The 22,135-nt window shown below is 36.3% G+C and overlaps 2 protein-coding genes across 2 annotated transcripts; both read left to right on the top strand.

The window, feature by feature from the left end:
• Window positions 1-1,512: 1,512 nt before the first annotated feature.
• On the top strand, window positions 1,513-2,282 carry LOC131324281 (uncharacterized). Its single transcript, XM_058356189.1, has one exon. It carries the CDS (start codon window positions 1,619-1,621, stop codon window positions 2,138-2,140), a length of 522 nt encoding a protein of 173 aa, XP_058212172.1. The 5' UTR covers window positions 1,513-1,618; the 3' UTR covers window positions 2,141-2,282.
• Window positions 2,283-9,557: 7,275 nt separating this feature from the next.
• On the top strand, window positions 9,558-13,494 carry LOC131324278 (FCS-Like Zinc finger 8-like). Its single transcript, XM_058356185.1, has 4 exons — window positions 9,558-10,218; window positions 10,546-11,349; window positions 13,034-13,179; window positions 13,291-13,494. Exons 2-3 carry the CDS (start codon window positions 10,586-10,588, stop codon window positions 13,137-13,139), a joined length of 870 nt encoding a protein of 289 aa, XP_058212168.1. The 5' UTR covers window positions 9,558-10,218; window positions 10,546-10,585; the 3' UTR covers window positions 13,140-13,179; window positions 13,291-13,494.
• Window positions 13,495-22,135: the final 8,641 nt, after the last annotated feature.

The raw sequence follows: 22,135 nt of genomic DNA on the forward strand, positions 1-22,135 counted from the left end.
GCACGAATTTTTGCAGCCATTTTAGAGAGAGAGAGCACTCTTCTCTCTATTCATTTGCGCACAAATTTGCATTTGATGATTTAGATCTTGTATCTTGGTCATCTTTAGTCAATCTAGAGAAATGCTTCATTTCTCATGTATTCTTTCTAGATTGTTTTAGTTTGCAAAAACAAAAATCTTCATTTCTCTAAAATTCACTCATACATGCCGATGATACTACTTGGCTGGATGATTCTGGAGCCACGGTGAGCGGAGATCGAGGTGTTGGACTCGTGGTGGCTATGGGATCAAGAAGGAGCTCGGGGAGCTACATCAAAATGGTGGAGTTAGGTTAAGCTTTTGGGGTAAAGTTGTAATTTCTCTCTTATCACTTTGTAAACCTTTTGATCTATAGCAAATTTGGTAGTTAGGCCGTGGTTTTATGCTTAGGGTGTGTTGACCCTAAGTAGTTTCCACGTATATTCTCGCGTTGCATTCTTTAGATTTATTGTTATTGACTTTAATTGTTAAATTGTTAGAATAGCATTGAACTTGGTTAATGGATTAAAATTGGAAGTTGCGTGAATTTTTAATTGGTTGTCCTATTCACCCCCTCTAGGACTCTTCTAGTGCTTAATATAATTTCAGTAACCTTTTGGCTATTGATTTAATGATTTTATCATTAGCGGTTAATTTACTCTAATTACCATCTGGAGTTCAAATTCTGACTCCGTCCCGAAAATTATCTATCCAAGAATTATCTAGTTTGATTCAACTATCACTCCTATGATTTCATTACTTTTGTTTTTAAGTCTATTGTCCAGGTGTTCGAACCAGTTTGTGTAAGGTCGTGCACATCGACTAATCCTCGGGACGAATTCTACCGTCCAATTGTTGGGCTCTCGGCTCCCAATTACAGCCAAATTCGAGTCATTGTCAACCTCACACGAATTTTATTTTTTCAAAAGATAAGTATATCGAAATTAGATTAATTGCCAAACTTGTTTTTCAATGGATGATCTATACTGTAAGACTTATAAAATGCATCAAAAAAATAATCAATGTGCAGACCATTTTATGATACTTCAGAGTGCGGAGAATCCTTTCCGTTGATTTGTTTTTAATGGAAATACACGTCCTAAGTTAAATACTCAAACAATTTATTTACCAAAGGACTATGCTACAGTAACAGTAGCTTCAGCATAGACAGCGCGTACAACGTACGTTTGGGCCCGTCTTGGGTCTAACAAAGATAGGAGCCGTTCATTTTATTCAATATATTTTGCTTAAGGTCCCTGCAAAAAATTGGTTCCATCCGATATCGATAAAGGCGTTTACTAAAGCGATTTTGGACGCTTCGTATACGCCCTTATTGATGTAGGATGGAGCTGATTTTTTGCAGGAACCTTAAGCAAAATATATTGAATAAAATAACCTGCTCCTGATTATCTTTTTTGAGCCCAAAACAGATCCAAACGCACGCTGTACGCGCTGTCTGTGCTGAAGCTGCTGTACCATCAGCATAGCATTTCTGTTTACGAAATCATAACTCACAATGTCGTTGACTACACAGTGAAGTCTTTTTCTAACCCCTCAAAGTCTTTATTTCTACAGGCCTAAGCAATTCTTGATCACCATTATGGAATTCAATTCTCAAGAAATCTCAATCCGCCCATACGAAATCATCGACGTAGATGACTTCATGATCTACGCCGGTGACGAAAAAGTGACTCGATTCACCCGATGGGACACCTTCACTTCCAAAGACTCTGCCACGGCCTACATCAAGGACACCTGCATCCCCCACCCTTTCTGTCGATCGATATGTCTGAATAACCGTTCGATCGGATTCCTGTTCATCAAGCCCGCGTCTGGTTACGACATGTGTCGGGCAGAGGTCGGATACGCTCTTGCGGCCGAGTACTGGGGGAGAGGGATAGTCGTTAAGGCTATGAAGATTGCTGTTTCTGAGGCAGTCAAAGTGTTTCCAGAGTTGTTGAGGTTTCAGGCTTTGGTTGAGGCCGAGAACAAGGCATCTCAGAGGGTGTTGGAGAAAATCGGGTTCTTTAGGGAAGGCTTGTTGAGGAAGTATACTTTCAACAAAGGTGAGGTGAGGGATATGGTGATTTTTAGTCTCTTAGCTACTGATCCCATGCTTTGATGTGTTTTTGTGTCTTGCAACTTTGCAAGTGGTGGGTTGTTGTGCTAGTCTCCCTCGAGGATTTAGTCGAGGTGCGCATAAACTAACCCAGACACCTCGGTTACCAAAATATAAATAAATAAATAAAAACTTTGCAAGTGAATTTTAGGTAGTCGTAGAGCAAAATGTTGTTCTGTTGTTGTTAGCGTTTCCGTAAAAAAAAAGAGCGATCTGCTTTACACATGATAAATCGGATCATGATCGGAGTTATTGGGTTCCAAAATTTGGGACTTAGATTCAGCCTTGTCCACGTATATATTGTAATCTGCAGCCCAATACGTTATTTTCTGGTATTGTTGCGAATTTGGGGCTGAATGGTCTATGATGTTTCAGATTCGCTCAAAGGCTCTTACCGGTAAGACATTTATTATACTCCAATCTATGATTCAGATTTGGATTGTTTCGTATAATTCAAAACTTGGACCGGAGAGAATAGAACCGTCGCTATTCCCGGAGTGAAAGCAAAGACAATGAGTGAAACAATTTTCATTTTCAAATAATTGATGGAGACACACCACTTGAATAAGTGCCTTCTCTACTTTGATTCCTTCCCCAAATAATTTCTAGGCTGTATCATTTTCACACTTTTTCATTCTATAAATGCATTTCCTGATGTGACGAAGTTTTCATTATGCGAAAACCGCTATACCCTTATCTTTTATTGTTTTGATGGGGTTTTGTTTTTTTCTGTTTGCAACTTCGTCATAATCAGGGGAAAAAAGAGAGGAGAAGTGCATTCATAGAATGGGAGAATTTTTTGGGTGCCACACACATGGTATCCCGTCGGTGCTCTGAACAATTCGAAAGTATTTTAGACTGTCCGGACTTTAGAGAAAAAAAAAGGAGGAGAAAGAGTGATAGGATGAGGGGAGTGAGAGAATAAATTTGGGCCATCCAAGGACGGTCCGATTGCCGGCGAGGTACTATGTGTGGCACCCGCTAAGCACCCAAAAACTTCACCGGCCGATTGAAAACAATTGTCTTAATTTCTCTCTTCCTTCTTCCATGATATATTAGCAGTGGACGCCGGCGGAGGTGGGTTGTGGGTCACATTTGGGAAAATTCTTGTTCTCCATAAAATTCTGCAAAAGAGTAAAGAGGATTCTTTCCGGACGGTCTTTTTGGGAGAAATTTTTCGGTACCGGCTGGGTAACACGTGGCCGTGCTCACGTAGTGCCCGAGCAGCCCATCTGGGCCGTCCAAAAATGTGTTAGACAGCTCAGATTGAAACCCTCTCTTTCCTCTCACCCCACCACTCTCTTTCCTTTTTTTTTCTCTCCAAATCCAAGCCGTCCCAAACTGAAATGGATGGCCCGGATGTGCTGAGCAAGCACCACATGATACCCGCCCAGCACTGAAAAATTTCTCGTCTTTTTGGAGGCATTGTTAGACTCTTTTCGGGCTTCCTTTGATCGTTGCAATCTTTCATATCTCATTGAAAACATCAATTTTGTTGAAAATTACGTTGACTACAAATCGGTCAATGCATAATCGCAAAACATCTAATTCGGCGCCAATCTACTTTTTAGTATAAATGTGTACGGAAATTATTTTGATTGATATCCGATTAATATAATATCTTACTAGCAATATTGATGTTCTCGATGACATCTGAAGTATGAGCATTTCCAATAATCAAAATGAGCTGTACAAGTGTCTACAAATGCCATTAACCAGAAAGTCCAATCTTTTTTCGGATCTGGAGAGGATCATGACCTCTCCATTCTATTTTATCTTCCTCAAGATGAGATTGTATTCAATAGTCAAAAACATAATTAAAGAAGGATTGAAATCTTTGAATGTGCTAATCTTAGCCCATTTTCCCTTGCATGAGTCACATAGCCTGGTTATTCAAAGGTAACATCAAAAAAAGGGCAGGACATAATTGTGGCTATTGGTCCTTTCAATTGTGGCAATACCTTGACCTTGTGATCATCATCATATGGCATTTTAAAGTGGACCCATTGGAGGGACATTGGGACTTGATTTGTCTCACTAATTTTCTTCAATTAATTGGTTTGTCTCACTAATTTTCTTCAATTAATTGGGTGAAGTTCACCCTCTCACTTACGAAGTTGTGTGGTGAGCACAGGCCAAATTATTCATTCACCTTTTCTCTCACTTGTCAAAGAATAATAACTATGATACCAAAATATAAAAAGGAAATTGACTTCTACACTCCCATTTTTATCACATACACTCCTTTTTTTGTTTTTATTTGGTGTAAATTTACTCTATTGCCCCTTAATATGTGACAAAATAAACTTATGAAAGGGTAAAAAGGTAAATTCTCATGAATAAGGACAAAAAAGGGAGTGCATGTAATAAAAAGGGGAGTATAGAAGTCAATTTCCTATAAAAATTCCTTAATTAATAGTAGAAGAGGCTATTTTGGACTTAAAATACTCCATATCACAAACAAGAGTTAAGTCTGATCCACCGCAAATTTGGGAGTAGTTATGCCATTCACCCTGTAGAAGGGGCATCTACACTATCTCAAGAGGATTGAGAAATTCTGTAGTGTAAGGCCCTGAAAGGTGCCCTGTATGGCGCATATGGGTTATCGATCTTGACAATAAATAGTTGAAATATGATTTTTAATTATGATCGGTAAGAATCATTTATTATCATTTATAATTGTTTTTAATCTGAATCATTGATTGATGAGATCAACGAATGTGTGCCGTCCTACCCATGCATTACATGGAGGTGCACTATAGCACCCCGGATCCATCCCAAGGTCCCACCATTTCTTTTCAATTGAAGTCACATTAATAAAAAACAAAGTGGAAAGGAAATTGATCATCTTCGGTCCCACGAAAAATTGAACTGTCTTGTTTTAGCCATTTTGGACTCATCTCAATATCCGGAACCAGTTACTTTTAAGACCTCATTGAGCAAACCAATTAAAAATTATTTCGATCGGATAACATTTGATATGTTTTCCTAGTATAATTTAATCTTGAGAAAATCAAGTTTTAATCCAATGTTCCAATAAGTTTTCCAAGATATTAATTTATTCCAACAATATGAGATCAACATGATTTTTGCCTGGCTGGCAATTCATGGAGATGGAACTTTGTCAATGGGCCCCTTGATCCTAACCAATCATGATGATGATGCAAATTAAAAAGTGATTTGTTTCAATGAGTACGGCCCCACTAGTGGGTATATCTTTGAATGATTATGTCATTGGTGCATGGTGCTTGATTAACTTATCCCAAATCTTTACAAAGGGACCCATTCACCAATCAACCAAACTTCTTTAAAGAAAATTAGAGAAGAAACCCAATGCCAGGAGGGCCCCAAGATCCAATATGACAATGAAAGATGCGGCCTCTTTTATGTTAAAATGATGGGTTATTTTCACTTTTATTTGCTAAGTTATTCGAAATGTGTTCATATTAATTTTCAAAAATATTTTTACCAGCAGTTTTGACCTCCAATTTTACAATACATGTTTACATGTGATGAAACCCGTCTATTTTTAGAATAACTGTTAAGTAATAGTATGTATTGGACTTGATTGTAGCTATCCATCTCAGCTGTTTAGAAATGAATTGGTTTACAAGTTTAGGGACAACCTAAACATTTTCGCGATAGTTAGGAGATAAAATGTGAAAATAACCCCAAAATCATTTTTCTGAAATATAAAGTTTTAATGTCTAAATCTAGAGTTACATCATAAGGAAAAGTTAAAAGCAAATCCACTACTTACTCCAACTAGCTCAGTTCTGGTTCAGGTGACATGATATCCGCATTGATTATGTATTTTGTTTGTTGCAAATTTTATCCTTTGGAAGGGCCCATTTTGTTTGTCCTCGATAATATTAGGACTATGTGTTAAAAAAAATAAAATATTAGGACTAGACTATATAGTTTTGGACAGAATGTCAACTATTTTACTAGTGTCTTTTCCCATTTCTCTGATGGCATTTAGTCTCTGTTCCGTTAATGTTCTTATTTTTAAAGTACTTATTTTTAATTTTACAAGACATGTCAGTCTCTTATAATATATCACCTTTAATTCAAAAAATATGTACTTATTTCTCTTAGTAGAACGGGGCCTTAATATATGCTTCCAATTTGAGTTTGATAGGGCAAGTGTCTGAAAAGTCCAGCCCGGAAAGTTGAAATTCTTTATGAATGTACTCTCATTTCACTGGTCTTATCTAGCCAAATGGGTGAGTTGGGTTGAGATTGGAAGGGTTAATGTGTGTCGTGGGTTAAATATGAGTCTAGTATTAAACAGATTGGATATGGGCGGGTAAGATATGAATTCAATAATCACACACATGAACCCGCTTGACCCAAGAAAATGAAACTAGTTTCCGACAAATGTAAACGTCTTTGTAAATGAGCTAATGTGGTATAGCCAAATTGCATTTCACTACGAAATATGGGCAGGTTTGGACGGTTAGTACGTAAGCGAGCAGACATATATAGATGAATAAAATATGTTCAAATTGAAATCGTCACCTCGAATCTTATGTCACTAGCTAAAATTTTCGCATTTCGTAATAATAATACAAAAGAAACGCATAAACTATTGTTGCATAAGCAATCGCAACGCAAGATTCACGGCAATCAAATCCACTAAAAAATGGGACATCTCTTCTACCCTAGATAATTAAACTAATACTATTATATGATGCAAACTGTGAAGTATTATACTAATCGTTATCAGTCTACATCAAGAATGATTTTGTTAATAAGGTGAACAATATTCAAGTTCTTATTAGTGAGTTCTATAGCCTTCACCACAAAGTAATCTCGTCTTTTATTCTACACTTAAAAGTGTATTGACCGCATGGACTTTCGTACATTTCAATCAATGTGTGCGAAGATATAGTTAATCCTCTCGTAATTGGGGCGGACAAGATCGAACTCGGTCTACTTGTGTGCAAAAAGGATTGGTTTTTAGACCCTTTTTTTTTTTTTGGGTTTTTAGACCAATTGATCACATAGTTATTCTATTATGGTGTTTGTACATTTTAAATTGAATGCATAGTTCGGTTTTGCGTGCCAAACAAGGACTAAAATAATGTAATAAATATTTCTTAGTTTCTAGGTGAAATTTTGTGCAAACACATAGTTTGAACACGGGGTTTCCAAGACGACACATGTGACTGTGTGCTCTGTGTTACTCCTAGTGCTTCTAAATTATTTTAACTTATTGTACTAATCTTGTGACGCACATAGGCCCAATTTGGAACCCGGGGTGTGTGATGTGCATTTGTGCATAGCATGCGTGTTGTGCACTATTGGAGCCGTCGGATTGTGCATCTAAAGGCTCGGATCTCATCTTAGCAATGAATGATTGAGAGTCGTTCATTGTCAAGATGAAATCTGAGCCATCGGATGTACAATCTGATGGCTCGAATCGTGCACAATAGGCATGTTGTGCACAAGTGCGCAACATGCTCCCCCGATTCCCCAATTTGTTTGGGCACAAATGTATCTTGAGAAGGAATGATTTTCATGCTCCCTTTTAACAATCAAAACTCTTTTCTTTTCTTTTTTAATTCAGATGAATTTACTATATTGCCCTTTTTTCAATACACTTTTTCACATATTTAAGGGCAACATTGTAAATTCATGTGTATAAAAACAAAAAAAGAGAGTGTGAAAATAATTTTCCTTCTCAAAATTGTTTTTTCATTTTTTACTCTTTAGTTTTGCAAAAATAAGTAAAAGCCTTCTCGAAATAAAACATTTCTCATCAACAAGATGTGAAATGACTCACGTTTAAAGTTTTCCTAAGTTATTTTACCTATCACCTGACAACAAGAGAATACAAATTAATTTTGATTCTACAAATTAAAGTCTCTCTCTCAATGATATGAGAATCTCTCTTTATATATGTTTAATATGCAGGTATCAACATTTATATAAAGGTGATTAACACGAGATATGCAGTTCACATCACATCATGTGAAAATTTGATGCACAAGAGACGGTGGCTTTAGGGGAAATATTGAACTCAAATGTTATGCCGTGAAGTAGTTTTTAATTGGTAACTAAACATAGGAAAATAGAATCAGAAAGTACTTTTTGGAAAAATAATTTTACGTAAAGAAAGAATACTCCAAAACGAGGAGGTGTTTAGAGGTTGGATTAGAGGAAAATAATCTGTCTAAATATTTTAAAAATAGAGAAATGGAGGTGAATTGGAGATGTCATAAAGTATACAAGAGCATATTCTATGTCATACGGCAACATGGACTTAACAATTTTCAACAAGAAATTTTAATATAAGCCTAAAAAAGGACAATAGTAGTGGAAAGAAAAACTTTGAGTGGAAACACGCAGTTCATGTGCCCCTTAGTATAGGGGACAGGGGCATCTTTGACACACATTCTAAGTGTTCGGACCAAATTTGTAGTTTGAAATGAAAATGATACTTTAACGTACAGATTGGGTACAAAACGATATACTATAAGCCAATTTGAGAAATACTTTTGGAAAAAGTTTTGGAAAATGATATTGGCACTTCAAAAATTGACGTAGACATTCCAAAAAATAAAAAGAAAGTGTTTTGGAATTACACTGATTTTGGAGTGTCAGTATCAATTTTCGGAGTGTCAATATCTTTAGCATCAAAAAGTTTAGAAGAACAACTTTAAAATAAAATTCTGGATGCAACTGCATCTTGATCTGCATGCATCGAATGACTCTCGATGGCCGATGCAATTGTATCCGAAATTGTGTTATGATACTTGTACTCCTATCATTGCTCTGGAGCTGAGTAATACTAAGTACTATCTCCGTCCGTGTTTGTTTGTCCTCTTCCACTATTGTGCACACCTAAAAAATTATACATGCCTTTCAATACGAATCTCTAAAAATATGCAATATGAATTTTACATATTTGATATATATCAATTAGTTATATTACACAAAATTTTCAAAATCATGAATCCCATTGAAAATTGAAAAATATAAACAATGTAAAACATGAAACAAAGGACCCGGGTTGCTATATTGCACCTCCCGCACTACATGTGTTGTGCTCCTAATCCGGTCATCCATCTCAGCAATGGACGGCTCAAATTTTTATCCATTGGCTTGGATTAACCATTCATTGTTAAGATCGATGGCCCGTGTGCGCCTTACAGGATGCCTTACAAGCTCTTGCACTACAGAATTTTTCAATCCTGAAACAAATGTCGAAAATCGACCAACAAATACGAACAGAGGGGATAGTAGATAGGGAAAGAGGAGCGTAGTTTTCCAACAAGGGTTTATACTTTATACGATTCCAACCCACTGATAAATCGCAACAGATGCACTACCCATCTCATGTCAAGTGATAAATTGGTGGGGTTTGAATTATCCAAACCCCTCTTTCTCTCTCTCTCACTCTCTCTTCTCTTCCTGCGTGCAACTGCAACTGCAACATACCTTTTAGGAAAGAAAAAGAATACCCATCAAATTAAAATAGAAATGAAATGAATAGAGAGAAATAGAAAAACCATTTCTTGAAGGGTCTTGTCTTTAGCCGAATCTTCAATTAATGAAAGAAAGAGAAACCATTTTCTGCAGTGAAATACTACTCCTAAACACAGTACGTATAATAATACAAAACAAAATAGGGGCGATAAAAATAGAGATGTGCTTTCGTATTCTTTCTTTGTTTGCTTGTATCTATGTATCGTAATGATCATGAGTCAGTGAGGGTTTTTGTTTGCTTCTTTGGTCATGATACCAACCTGAGGGGTCGATTCCCTTTTCTATAAGTAAAGAGAGTTCGATAAAGCCGGGGAAAAAGTCGTCACTCCTCTGCCTTTTTCAAGTCCTCTTTTTAGGGTTTAATTTCTTCTTGTTTTTTGGAAAATGGAAGTTACAGAGGTTTGAAGATGGGGATTCGATCCCATTGAATCTTTTCTCAGTTTTCTGGTTTCTGGGTTTTTTCAGAAATTAGCTCTTTTGTTCTTGTTCTGTCAATTTCTGATCCCCCAATTCCTTCTCATAGACTAAAAATAAAAACCCCAGCTTTATTCATTGCGATTTCAGGGTGAACTGCTATATCATCTCAGGTGCACACCTCTCTCTCTCTCTCACATATATACATATATATATATATATACACATACAAATGTATGTATATACTACTAACATATATGTGTTTCCATATGTGCAAAAGTTGTATTGGTTTTAGGAAATGTTAATAACAGCTTAATGGGTTGTTGTGAAAAAAACTTACAATTCCCTTTTATGTTAAAAGTGCATTGAAAAGTGTAAAAAGCGAAAAGTGTAAAAAGCCAATCGAATCAAAGACTGTGTTTTTTAATTATTATTATTATTGTCAATAGCGTAACTGTTGATTTTATCGGTTGTGATTTTATACTGTTTGAACTGAGCAGAGAGGGTTTATGCTGAGGAAGAAATCTAAAGAAAGCTCTAATGGCGGAACATGGCTCTATACAATCACCAAAGGACAAATACCAAAGACCCATTTCATCGATTTTCAGTTCTCCAAGGCTCATCAATGCTTTTGCATCAAAGGGTTTGATTGACACTGAAGCTGTATTAAGCCCAACTTCAATTCTTGATGCAAAACCCTTCTCTGGTTCAAGAAACCCATTTTCCCCCAAATCCCCAAAACCCGAAATCAGAACCCACTGGGAGAAATTGGATTCAAGAAAGGTTGGTTTGGGCATTCTTGATGCTCTGATTGATGAAAAACCCGACCAGGTCTCCGAACCTGAGAACCGAGTGGTTCTGTTTGCATCCCAACTGAAGATCAAAATCCCTCCCCTTCTTCTTTCCCTTGGTGAATCTCCGAGATCACCGGCCGATTTTGGGATCAAAACCCGGAATTCTCAGTTGGCTTTGTTTTCTTCTGGGGTGGAGAAGAAATCCCCATTTGGGTCTGCGAGTTCCGGCTTGGAAAACCCATTTTCGCCGCGGGTTCTCTCTGCTAGTGAAATGGAGCTTTCGGAGGAGTATACTCGGGTGGTTTCATATGGCCCAAATCCGAGGACGACCCATATTTTCGATGATTGTGTTGTTGAGAGTTGCTGTGGGGTTGTTGGGTTTTCTGATAGATTTAAGGGAGATGGGTTTTGTGGTGATCGGTCAATGAGCTATCCATCAGAGAATTTTCTTAGCTTTTGTTACAGCTGCAAGAAGAATCTTGGGCAAGGAAATGACATCTACATGTACAGGTTAGAGCAGCTTACCCCTTCTTTGCTTACATCTTAAGTTTTCATTTTTCCTTTATCAAACATCATTTTAAGGTATTTTGCTTGTTTTGAATGTAGCCATTTACAGCCCATTTGGATTGTGAAAAAAAGGTATGATAAGAAAGGGGGAGTCTTTTCTCACCATATCTCACCAAAATTGGGAAGGAGCCAATAAAGAAACCAATTGTGGAATTTTCTCTCCATCTTTCACCATATTACTCCATCCAAATATGTGGTTTGGCAAGAAACTCTAATCCTTTCGTTTCTTTTCTTATCAAATCACTAAATCCAAAGGGGCTTTTAAAGTTGAGAACTTGCTTGAATTAGATACATCTGAAGTATCTCCAATCTTCAGTAAATGTTGATCAAAGTTAAATTTGTTGACGAAAGGGTAGAGGACGAGGTCCAATCTTTCATCAGATGGAGGGAGAATTTTTCACCAAGCTTGGTAGTTTTTACTTGAAAGATTTGATGAGATGTCTAAAAGAGTGAGCATTCAAGCTTTCATCTTTTGCCCAAAATGATTAACCGGGCTTTTGTATAAGTTGGGAGTTGATGAAGGATTCAACGAAATCTATTGGAGTGTTTTTGTATCAAGTTGAACTTTTCTTAGATGGGACCAAATTGAACTTTTAATTTCACAAAAAAGGAGTTTCACGGATTGGAGATTAGTACGCCCAGTTAGTACCAATTAGTGGGCTGGGTTATCGGGTGGAGACCAAATATTAGAAATTAAATGCATAACGTGGCTACTCTTACACTCAACCGCACAACCTTAAGTAAGGATGTGAAATGGCCTGAGAAAATTGGACTTGATAATCTTCACTCCAAACTTGATGCTTTTTGACCAACTGGGTTAGCATAGTTTCATATAGCCCTTATATCTGGTTTGGACTGTAAGAAACGAGTGTTTGGTAATCATCATTCCAATCTTGATGCTCTTTGAAGCAATGTTAGCCTAGTTGCCTAGAGCGCCCCTTGCACTTTCGACTCCCCCTCACTGTGTGGTTCTCTTGGACTTGTCATATGATTGTGGCTATGTGCATGTTGAACTTTCTTGTGCAGTAGAATTTATCGAAATCGATGTTGTTCTCGTGTCATTTCTAGTTATTAATGTAAAATCGACAATGCTTGAGTTTTATGCATATGAGGAAATTGAAGTTTGGTAATCCTCACTCAACAGTTGATGCCTTTTGACTTGATTCTTGGTGAGTTTTTCGATCTCATTAGGAAATGGAGGGGCATCTCTCTAAATTTGAATTCGTGCTTCTTGTTGTGTTTTGTTGCAATATGCATGATTTCTGAATAATGACTTACTGGTTGAAGTAATTAAAGAATTGACCTCTCTCCACTGCAGTTTAAACAATTTTCAATGAACTAGCTGGTTAGGTCCTGATAATCCTGTGAATCACTACCCTACTTGATTCAAATGGTTCTCGCTGGCTTACATGACTCTTCCTGCAGCATTTCATTTGCCTAATCTCTATGTTGGTTCTAAATTCAGTTCTGCTTGCCTTCTGCTTACTAGCAAATTAATCTTTGTTTCGTGCGTGTGTGATGAACCATTTTTTCGGTTTCGAAGAACGCATCAAGGATCTATGCGCCATCATACCCCTTTTTAAACTCCCACAATTCTTAGGCATCTAATCTCCGTTCTTTTTTTCAGAGGTGAGAAAGCTTTCTGCAGCAGTGAATGCCGGTACAAGGAGATGATGTTGGACGAGAAAATGGAGAACTTCCAGTCTGATGATGTTTATGGGGTCTCCCTTTGATAGCTCTTTCCATTTCTTTCTTGTTTCAAACGGCTACATGGTAAATTTACCAGCTCCATTATTTTCAAATCAATATCAGCCATTTTCTCCACATGGGCATCAATCGAATTGACAAGAGCTAAGTTTAGACTCCCTTATTGATATTGATTAGGGCTAGATGACGGAAAGGAGCCAGAAGGAAGCTTCGTCTATGCGGACTGACCCGATTCATTCTCCTTTTTGTGGCCTCCATTATCAATAATTAGGATCTTTTTCGGCGCTTGATCTTCTCCATTTTCACCAGGATTTCAATCTGTAAATTAAGCACTGTTGAACTGAATGGGTGAGATGTTATGAAGTGATTTTGTTCACAGAAGTGATTGGATGAATTTTTTTTAATTTTTTTGTTTTGTTTTGTGGATGATTCGTTTGGATTACTGCTGATGATGTACAATAGAAGCTTCGGTAAATATGGGTAATATATGGCCCTAATTAAATTTGGAAATTGATATTCGCGCCATCAGTAATTTTGGGAGCGTGAATGTAGGGAGGTATTCCCGAACAGGTACAAAACGGGCCCGAGCACGGTCAAAGAAAAGGTCAACACGCTATGGACCAGTGACATGAGAAGTCAATGGTCCAGAGAGGTTGCACGATTCTAGGTGCAATAACACGAGATGTTATTAGACCAACATACAAGGAAAGTGACATGTGATGCCACTGTTCAGATACATTGTTCGGCAAAGAGCCGAACAATGAGGAAAGCATATGGTCTCCATTGTTTCTTAAGGACCAGTTACATGTGAAGTAACTGGTCCAGGCCATCTGTTCGGCCATGAGATGGCCGAACAAAGAGAGAAGTCCTATTGAAAGGAACATTTTAGAAGGGTCCAGAATCACCGGTATTCCGTTAAAAGGGTGAGATCCCAAGAATATAGGATCTAAGAAAGATACCCAACGAATATGGGATGATTGGCTTGTTATGGAAAGAGTCCTACAAGGATTAAGGAAATAAACTGATAAAGGAAATGAGAATCCTTGATATCTTGGGTTTCCTATTCGAGTTAGGAATCCTAGGGCAACACGGATGCTTGGCCAGCAAGCATATGCAAATCTATAAATATGAGGTAAACCTAGAGGCAAAAGGTACGCAATACATTGCTTTCATATTGCTTTCCTACTGATAATTAGGGTTTGATTGCTAGTACGTGATACTAATAAAGGCATCGGAGAGCCTTTGCCACGAGAGGCAAAGGTGCGCTCACTCCTTGTCTGTTTTGCAGGACAAGGGTTTCATTGACAAATTAGGGTTACGTTCAAGAGGCACGTGAAGCCGCTGCATTCGAGTGCTGTTCAGAGCACTACTTGAATTTATCCACCTACAGCGAATATCAATTTCCTTAAATTTTCGGTCTTATTTTTTTCTGAAAGTGTTTTTTTTTTGTGTTTTATGTCAAAATTATTTTATTTTTTTGATTCACATTGACCAGAGAAATCTAAGAACTAACAACGTTTTTGCCAAAATCTTAGAAAGTTTGCGAAAGGCAGGAAATAAATACTTCATGAAAAAGGTTGTTCTTTGTTTGGTTTTCAATTTTAAGATAAGTTTTATAGAGTTGCGTATATTGTCTTTAGTCAATTTTTTATAAATATTTTAACAAATTTATTTACTTTTGAATCATATTTGGTTAGAATGCATTTAATCGTCTGGATATTTAGTGTCTTTTGTTGTTAAATTTGCTCTTTTTCTAATTTGATATTTGGGAGGTGTGATAGATTCTTTGTACTTAGGCTTGCCCCTCTAGATGTATGAGTTTGTCCTAATAGGTGTTTTTGGGCTTGGCTCATTAAGTATGGGCTTGCTCCAATTGGTGTCCCCTTGGTTGGCTTTCTTGCTAACCTCGGGTTTCGGTCTCGAATGAGCATAGGATTATTTTTAGCTTTGTAACTCAGATGGGTCTTAGATTAGGAATATGATGTCATTATTTTCTGTTCCTGTTAATCTCTATAACAATTTCAGTGATTAATAAAAAAAAATTCCTTTAAAAAAAAAAAAACTTTGCACTTTTCTCGTTTAAGACTCATGATTAGATGTTAGACAATTTAAAAGTATTGTCGTTGCGTAAGACCATGCTTGAGTTAAGATGAAAAACATCGATTGCCTTATGATTTATTTGTTTTGTATTTGTTAGACAATTAGTTTGGCTTTGTCCAAATTCTTTGTAATGATCTCCGTTTTATAAGTGTCGTTGGGCGTTTATTAATACAATTTTTTCACTTTTGACAAAAAAGAAAAAGAGAGGTATGCTATATACATTTAAAAAATAAAAAGTAGTAGTAATTAAATAGTTTGCTAAAAATTCACTAGAAACGTTAAAATACGATTGACGAAGCAGTCAAAAATTTTTGAGATAAGTTTTTAACTTTGGCCCATAATTTTTTATAGTTTTTAAAAAAAAAAAAAAATTTTAGTCTTCCAAATCAAATATTTAGACACAAAATTTACAAAGAAAGGTTCTCTAATATCACTATCTTAAAAAATAATTAGTTGAATTCAGTTGACCAATCACGTGGTCTGGGTTGATTCAAGTAGTTTCTCTACTAATTTTGTTTTGTTAAACCTTTTCCAGAGCAATTACTCCAAAAACCTAATAGATTTGGCCAAGTAGGCATGAGAAATAAGTATTTATCCTCTATGAGATTACATGTTTAAATTCGCCAAGCATTCCAAATCTTGAGGACACTAAAAAGTTTGTCCGATCATTAATGTCAGGTTCCCGAAATAGTCAAAATGCCCGCAAACTTACCTGAACATCCGATAATCTAAAAAGAGTGTACTGATAAATTACTCTGGAAATGATGTGTGATGTTTCAACTTTCAAGGGAATAGTCCTTTTTAATGATGAAGAGTAGCTGAATCAAATAATTGGAATGAGGACTTTAATAATTTCTTTCTCCGGAAAATGATGTCTTGAATTTATCGTATTGTACGTTACGCGAATGATCTTTTGACAAATTCTAATGAACATTTTCCATTATTGTCGTAGGCCTATAAAAAACTTGCATAGGCCGAAATTAGACCGGACTGGACACTAAAGGTGATTGGATGGGAGCTTCATTCAAATTGAATGAGACTAAGAGTCCGTTCCAGAACCGGAATAAGAACTTATTTTTTGTCTAATAATAAGGTGTGTTTCACAAAAAGATGAATAAATACTTATTTTAAAAAAAGATAATTTCAAGCTCAAAAATCATGTGCTTACGCAAATAATTTTCCTTATCACTATGGATCTTGTTTGATAGATCTCATTGAGATCTTTAATACGGTGCAAAAAAAATTGAAAATTTATTTTTTATTTACATTATTTTTGAGTTTGAAAATGTAAAAATAAGCTGCTTATTTGAATTTTATGAAACAAAGCTCCAAAATAAGTACTTATAAAATAAGAAGGTTTCTGGAACGGGCTCTAAAGATAATTCATTGCTCTTGGAGCACCGACACGTAGCACTCCAAATGTCTCCACTGCCATGCATTCACGTTGTATCCATATGTGACTAAACGAATGAACTCCTCGTAAATATGTAGTTGTAAAAGCTTTTAAAGCACCACGGGACCGTACTTCATAATCATTGTATAACCGCTCGAACTATGTCAACCCACCTGCAATCCAAAACAAAAAGATACGTATATACTGCAATGCATTTTAAAGTCTAAAAAAAGTCCCAATAATGTTACGGGCACATCCCTCGGCCACACCCCGATTACATCACTCTCACATACGTGTGGGTTTCATCTTATAATTAAATGTGTGGTGCCCACACATATATAAAAGTGATATGGTCGGGATGTGACCGAGCGATGTGTCCGTAGTTCGGCTTAAGTCCTGTGAATCTTTCTCTCACCCTGTTACCTCTTCGTTGTGTTACACTGTCGTCTGCCTTCTACAAAATAATCATATGCTTGATCCAGTTATTTTGTTAACAATTGACAGAGATAAAAACTCGTATAGTTCATGATCCTTCTATTCTCGTTATCGTTTTCTGGCATTATTATCCTTTCTAAATTTGTAATCGGTGTTCTTGAGTATCCGGTGTTGACGCCACACTTGCCTTCCATGGGACTAGCGGGTAGAAGTTAGTTGTCAGAAGCGAACTTCTAGGCCAGGAAGGAGCCAAAAAAGGTGAGCGCCCCCTGCGCGAGTCTTATTGAAAACTAAAGCAAGAAGCAAGAAAGTTGACTATAGGTTATGGGTGGGTGACCCCATGAAAAAAAATTCTATAACCATATCAATTTTTTTTCGAAAGTTTATGAGAGAACTCATCAAAGTTTATTGTTAACACCACACTAGATGATTTTTTTCAATCTCTACAAGTTCTGATGGAATGCAAAATGAAAGGCCACAAAACCCATTTGAAGGTGTCTATCACACTAGATAATTTTTCAATGTATGAAATTTGAGTTGGGATGGAAAACTGTTATTTAAATAGAGTATAATATATGAATAATATACATATGCATTGCTTAAGACGTAAAGCATGAAAGTCTAATACCTAAGTTTTGGGAATTGCACATGTTTTGATAAGGGTATTGACGTTTATGAATGACCTTTCCCGAACTTCTGAAATTACCACTTAGTATCTCTCTACACATGGTGAGATAGTTTTTGAAAAGAAAAATGTATTTTGGATTATCTTCCCAAATTCATAATATCTTTTGAGCATTACTCAAAATACACATTCATAATCTATTTTGAGTATTATCCTCTCAAGCACTACACTGTTACAAAATCTATTCTCCATATATCTCTCAAACACTTTACCAGATTTATAATATATGCTAGCAACAATTCAAAATTAATAACTCATAATCCAAACTGGAAAATGCAAAAAAAAAAAAAAAAAATTAGACTCCCAAACAAGCCCTTAGTTTTATTAATTCATAAGAAGTACACCAAACAAGCACAATAATACTGAGAATTCTAAAGATATAGTTCGTCCAATCAAATAGTTCGGTACTAAAATTGGCAAAATATTTAATGTTGGTGTCAAATAATTAATAACAACTAATTAAATACCCCACATATAATTAATGGTTGTAGTGGGAATATAATGCATGTGAGATGCCACGTGAAGTTCATTGAATAAAAACTCCAACCTCTCCATCAGAATCTTTTTCTATAATTTAGGAGTCTAGATCAGCTTCCGCTTACCTCTATTGATTATTAATCTTTGAGGTCAATCTCAGCATCCACTAACGGGAACTGAAATAAAACCGCAACAAATGACCCATATAAATGGGCCCAAAGGGTATAATAGCATCTGAGATGTTTCAAACATCAACAACACTATATAGAAATAACTGGAACTCTGAACAATGGATATAGAGCAAAACCATGTACATGATTATGGAGAAGAAGAATACTCAGAAATAAATCATTAAAAGCACTTAATATGCATGGTTAACAACACTATATAGAAATCATAAGATAAAATCCAAAACAATCATAATCCGATATATACAATCATAATCACAATTTTTTTTTTATTAGCAAAAAGAATTTTATTAATCAACGAATCAAAGTTACAAAGATTAAAAGGAAAACGGGAAAGGAGACATTACAATCAACGACCTACATCTCAACTATGTTGGCACCTAGGCCGAGGACAATCATATGCCACTCGCTACTTAAGAGGAAAGTTGGTGAGACACCAACCGAAAAACATACATCAAAAACATCAAAACAATCAAATCCCCTAAAACAGACTGGGGTTGACAAAACTTGCCTAAACGTATGACCGATGACCTTCAACATGAACACTGGGATTAACTTTTGAGGCTATAACCGAACCTACAACACTTGGTTACCCATTCACAGCTCAACAGCAGCAGCCATAACTTCATCAATCCATGCACACCTAGACTGAAAAACTTGACAGCTTTGAAGGAAGATTGTAACTGAAAGCTATAAATCTGAGACATTCAAATCATCCTTCAACATGGATCCTTCAGAACGGCATAACAGCAGAATTGGAGCTGAAACATCAAGCTTTGAACCCATAGCATAATTGATGTTAGCTAACTTGATAAAAACTGAGAAAGGGAGCAGTATCATAGAACAAGAGTCCCAATCGTCTACAGCCCCTACCATCAACGACATGCTTCAAAGGAAAAATGTTATGGATTTTTTTTTTTTATACAAGTTAAAGATCGATAAAGATTTATGGTGAAATGTAGCAATTTTTTTTTACAATTTACAGGATGCATATTGTACACACCCAAATGTATTGCGGTCAATCATGTGTCCAGGAATATCTTTATCAACATACTTTTTGACATGATTGATATTCTCGACAACCTCTAAGAGATGAAAAGTTTCGATAATCAAAAGTGGGCTAAAAAAGCCCCACAAATTGCCCTACGGGGTGGTCAAACCCACTTGATAGGAGCTGGTTTCAAGTGAGGAGCTTGGAACCAGAAGTGAGAGCCGGGTCCCGCGAGGAGACTTCTTTAGGTGAGCCCGACAAGTGAGGAGCTTGAGTCTTGGGGTGCTTGTCGTGCTTGGATAAGTCACAAATGAGACGAGCTTGAGGAGCTTGATGTGCTTAAAGCGGACACTTGTCTCACATCGCAGCATCAACAAAAATAGAAAATTGTAGTATATAATGAATCGCGACGAGCTACTATATAACGTGAGATTAACCTTTCGAGCCACGTAGTTAAGCCGAGGATAAGCAGGTCAGCTGGCGCGGGTCGTTATAATTTTAGACCCGCATCATCGATCCAAACCGTTGGTCGCGTATATTTTGTAGTAAAAAGTCATTTGGATCGGACATGTTGTGAGCCAAGTTGCTTCTGCTTGAGCAACCCCACATGCATTAGCCCCCATTGCTTGCCTATGGGCCAAAAGCGTGCCAAAAAAATGGAGAGACATTTCCATATGCCATTGGAACACATACCTGAATTGCAGCTTAATTTGGAGCCAGCCAGTCTCACATGGAGGGAGGGGGAGGGGGAATTGGGCTTTATTTTAGTTTGGTAGCCAATTGTCACATCAGTTGATTGATGAGAATGTACGTACTTTGTGTGATTCAGATTGGGAAAATAGACCATTCATGCTTTGATGTTTTCATTTGCCTAATTGTTTTTAGCTTTAAATAAGCTTGAAAAGGACTTGACTCTACTAAAATTTTGAATAATGATCATGTCAAGAGCATCTGAGATTGTTGTGCCAAATTTCTTGTTTAAAGCAAAATTTGGCTGGTGAATATCAATTAGTAGTACTTCCATTCGGTAATGTTATTTGTTATCGCCTACTCAAGCTTTGCAAATTTTTTAACTTTTTATTATAACTAATTCTTGGGGCCTAGTTCCACTGCTCTTGTGGGGAGCTCGATTAAAATTGAAGCAAAGTTTCATATAGACTTGCCCCCATAGGAGTTAAATATCACTCGAGAGGTTTCAAACTAAAGGTTTTTTTTGACACCTTTTTACACTCTTTCGAGTAAAAAAAAAAAAAAATAGCCTAGTTTAAATGAGTTGAACTATTAGATCTTTGATCACTAGGTCAATCCTTTTAAGATACACTCTTAAAAAAGTGACCATGCTTTCTATATCAGATAGGTAATTTTAGGGCAAATTTCACTAACCTCCCTTGGGGTTTCTGACACAAACAGATACCTCCCCTGAGATTTCTGAAATAACACTAACCTCCCTTCCTTTTCTGACAAAGCAAAAAGTGACTCCCCTGCCGTTACTTTTCAGAGAATGGCGTTAACATTGGCAAAGGAAATAAATTGCATAGAGTTATTTGGAATGCATCACACCTCACTTTCATTTTTTGGAATGAATCAAGTTAAAAACAATTAGGCGTAATATATATATTTTTGCCATTTTTTTATATTTTTCTTTTGTCAATAAAATTAAAAAATATAGTTGTTTGAATCAAATTTATGTCATAGATGAAATAATTGACTTGTTTGGGATTTATAGGATTGTTTCTTGACGATTACAATTAAAAAATTCCCCAATTTCGTATTGAAACAAAAAAAAAATTGGAAAGAGTTTATACTCATGGATTTATTTTTGTTTGCGAAATGGCATGAAAGGGGTCCATCTTTTATGTTTTATTTTAGACTTGTTGTCGCTCTTATGTTATCGCCACCATTCATACCACCATTGTTTTTTTGTGTCTTAAATCTTTTTTTATTTAAATTATTGCCTAATCAACTCGTTATTCCCTCACCATTTAACATACCTTGCCCTACAGACTCAATTACACTCAATCAAGCTTACCTTCTAACATTTGGGTATTGAGAGTTTAGCAATATTATGCCATGAAGCAATGCACATGGACAATTGTCTTGGCTTTTTGCAATGGTATAATCTTTAAGTTGAAAAAGGTAAGGCAGACATCTTCCTTTTCCACAAGGTCCTTGCTTTAACAACATCTGCTTTTTTTGTGTCCCCCCATTGATACACCTGAGTATTCCATCTTCTTGAAGTTCACAAAATGTTCAAACTATATCACAACTTGTACATTATCTTTTATATTCTAGGATCATGCTTGAAATTTGGTGGTCCTTCAAAAATTTAAGAAACACTAGGGAATGTTGAAATGAACCAATAATCTAAAAATAAATAAAATATGCCAAACCAAGCCTAAGTGAATAGGCAATTGTTTTAGGATAAATAAAAATAATTATAAAAAAATGATTATTAAGCCAAACCACGCCTAAGTGAATAGGACAGTTGTGGCGGATTTGAAGACATAAAAAAAATAATGATGGTATGAGATGGTGGAGGCTGCATAAGAGCGACAACAAGTTTAAAATAAGACATAAAAGTTGGACCCCCTTCATGCCATTTCACAAATAAAAATAAATTCACGAGTATAAACTCTCTTTCCATTTTTTTTTTGTTTCAACACGATGGGGAATTTTCTTAATTATAATCGTTAAAAAGTAATTCCATAAAGCCCAAACAAGTTAATTATTTCGGCTTTGATATAAATTTGATT

The sequence above is a fragment of the Rhododendron vialii genome, chromosome 4a, assembly GCF_030253575.1.
Source record: "Rhododendron vialii isolate Sample 1 chromosome 4a, ASM3025357v1".
Lineage (NCBI taxonomy): Eukaryota > Viridiplantae > Streptophyta > Magnoliopsida > Ericales > Ericaceae > Rhododendron > Rhododendron vialii.

Coding starts and splice junctions, on each gene's coding strand:
- LOC131324281 (XM_058356189.1), top strand. CDS start 1,619: ATGGAATTCAATTCTCAAGAAATCTCAATCCGCCCATACGAAATCATC.
- LOC131324278 (XM_058356185.1), top strand. CDS start 10,586: ATGGCGGAACATGGCTCTATACAATCACCAAAGGACAAATACCAAAGA. Junction 11,350..13,033: donor AATGACATCTACATGTACAG/GTTAGAGCAGCT, acceptor TCTTTTTTTCAG/AGGTGAGAAAGCTTTCTGCA.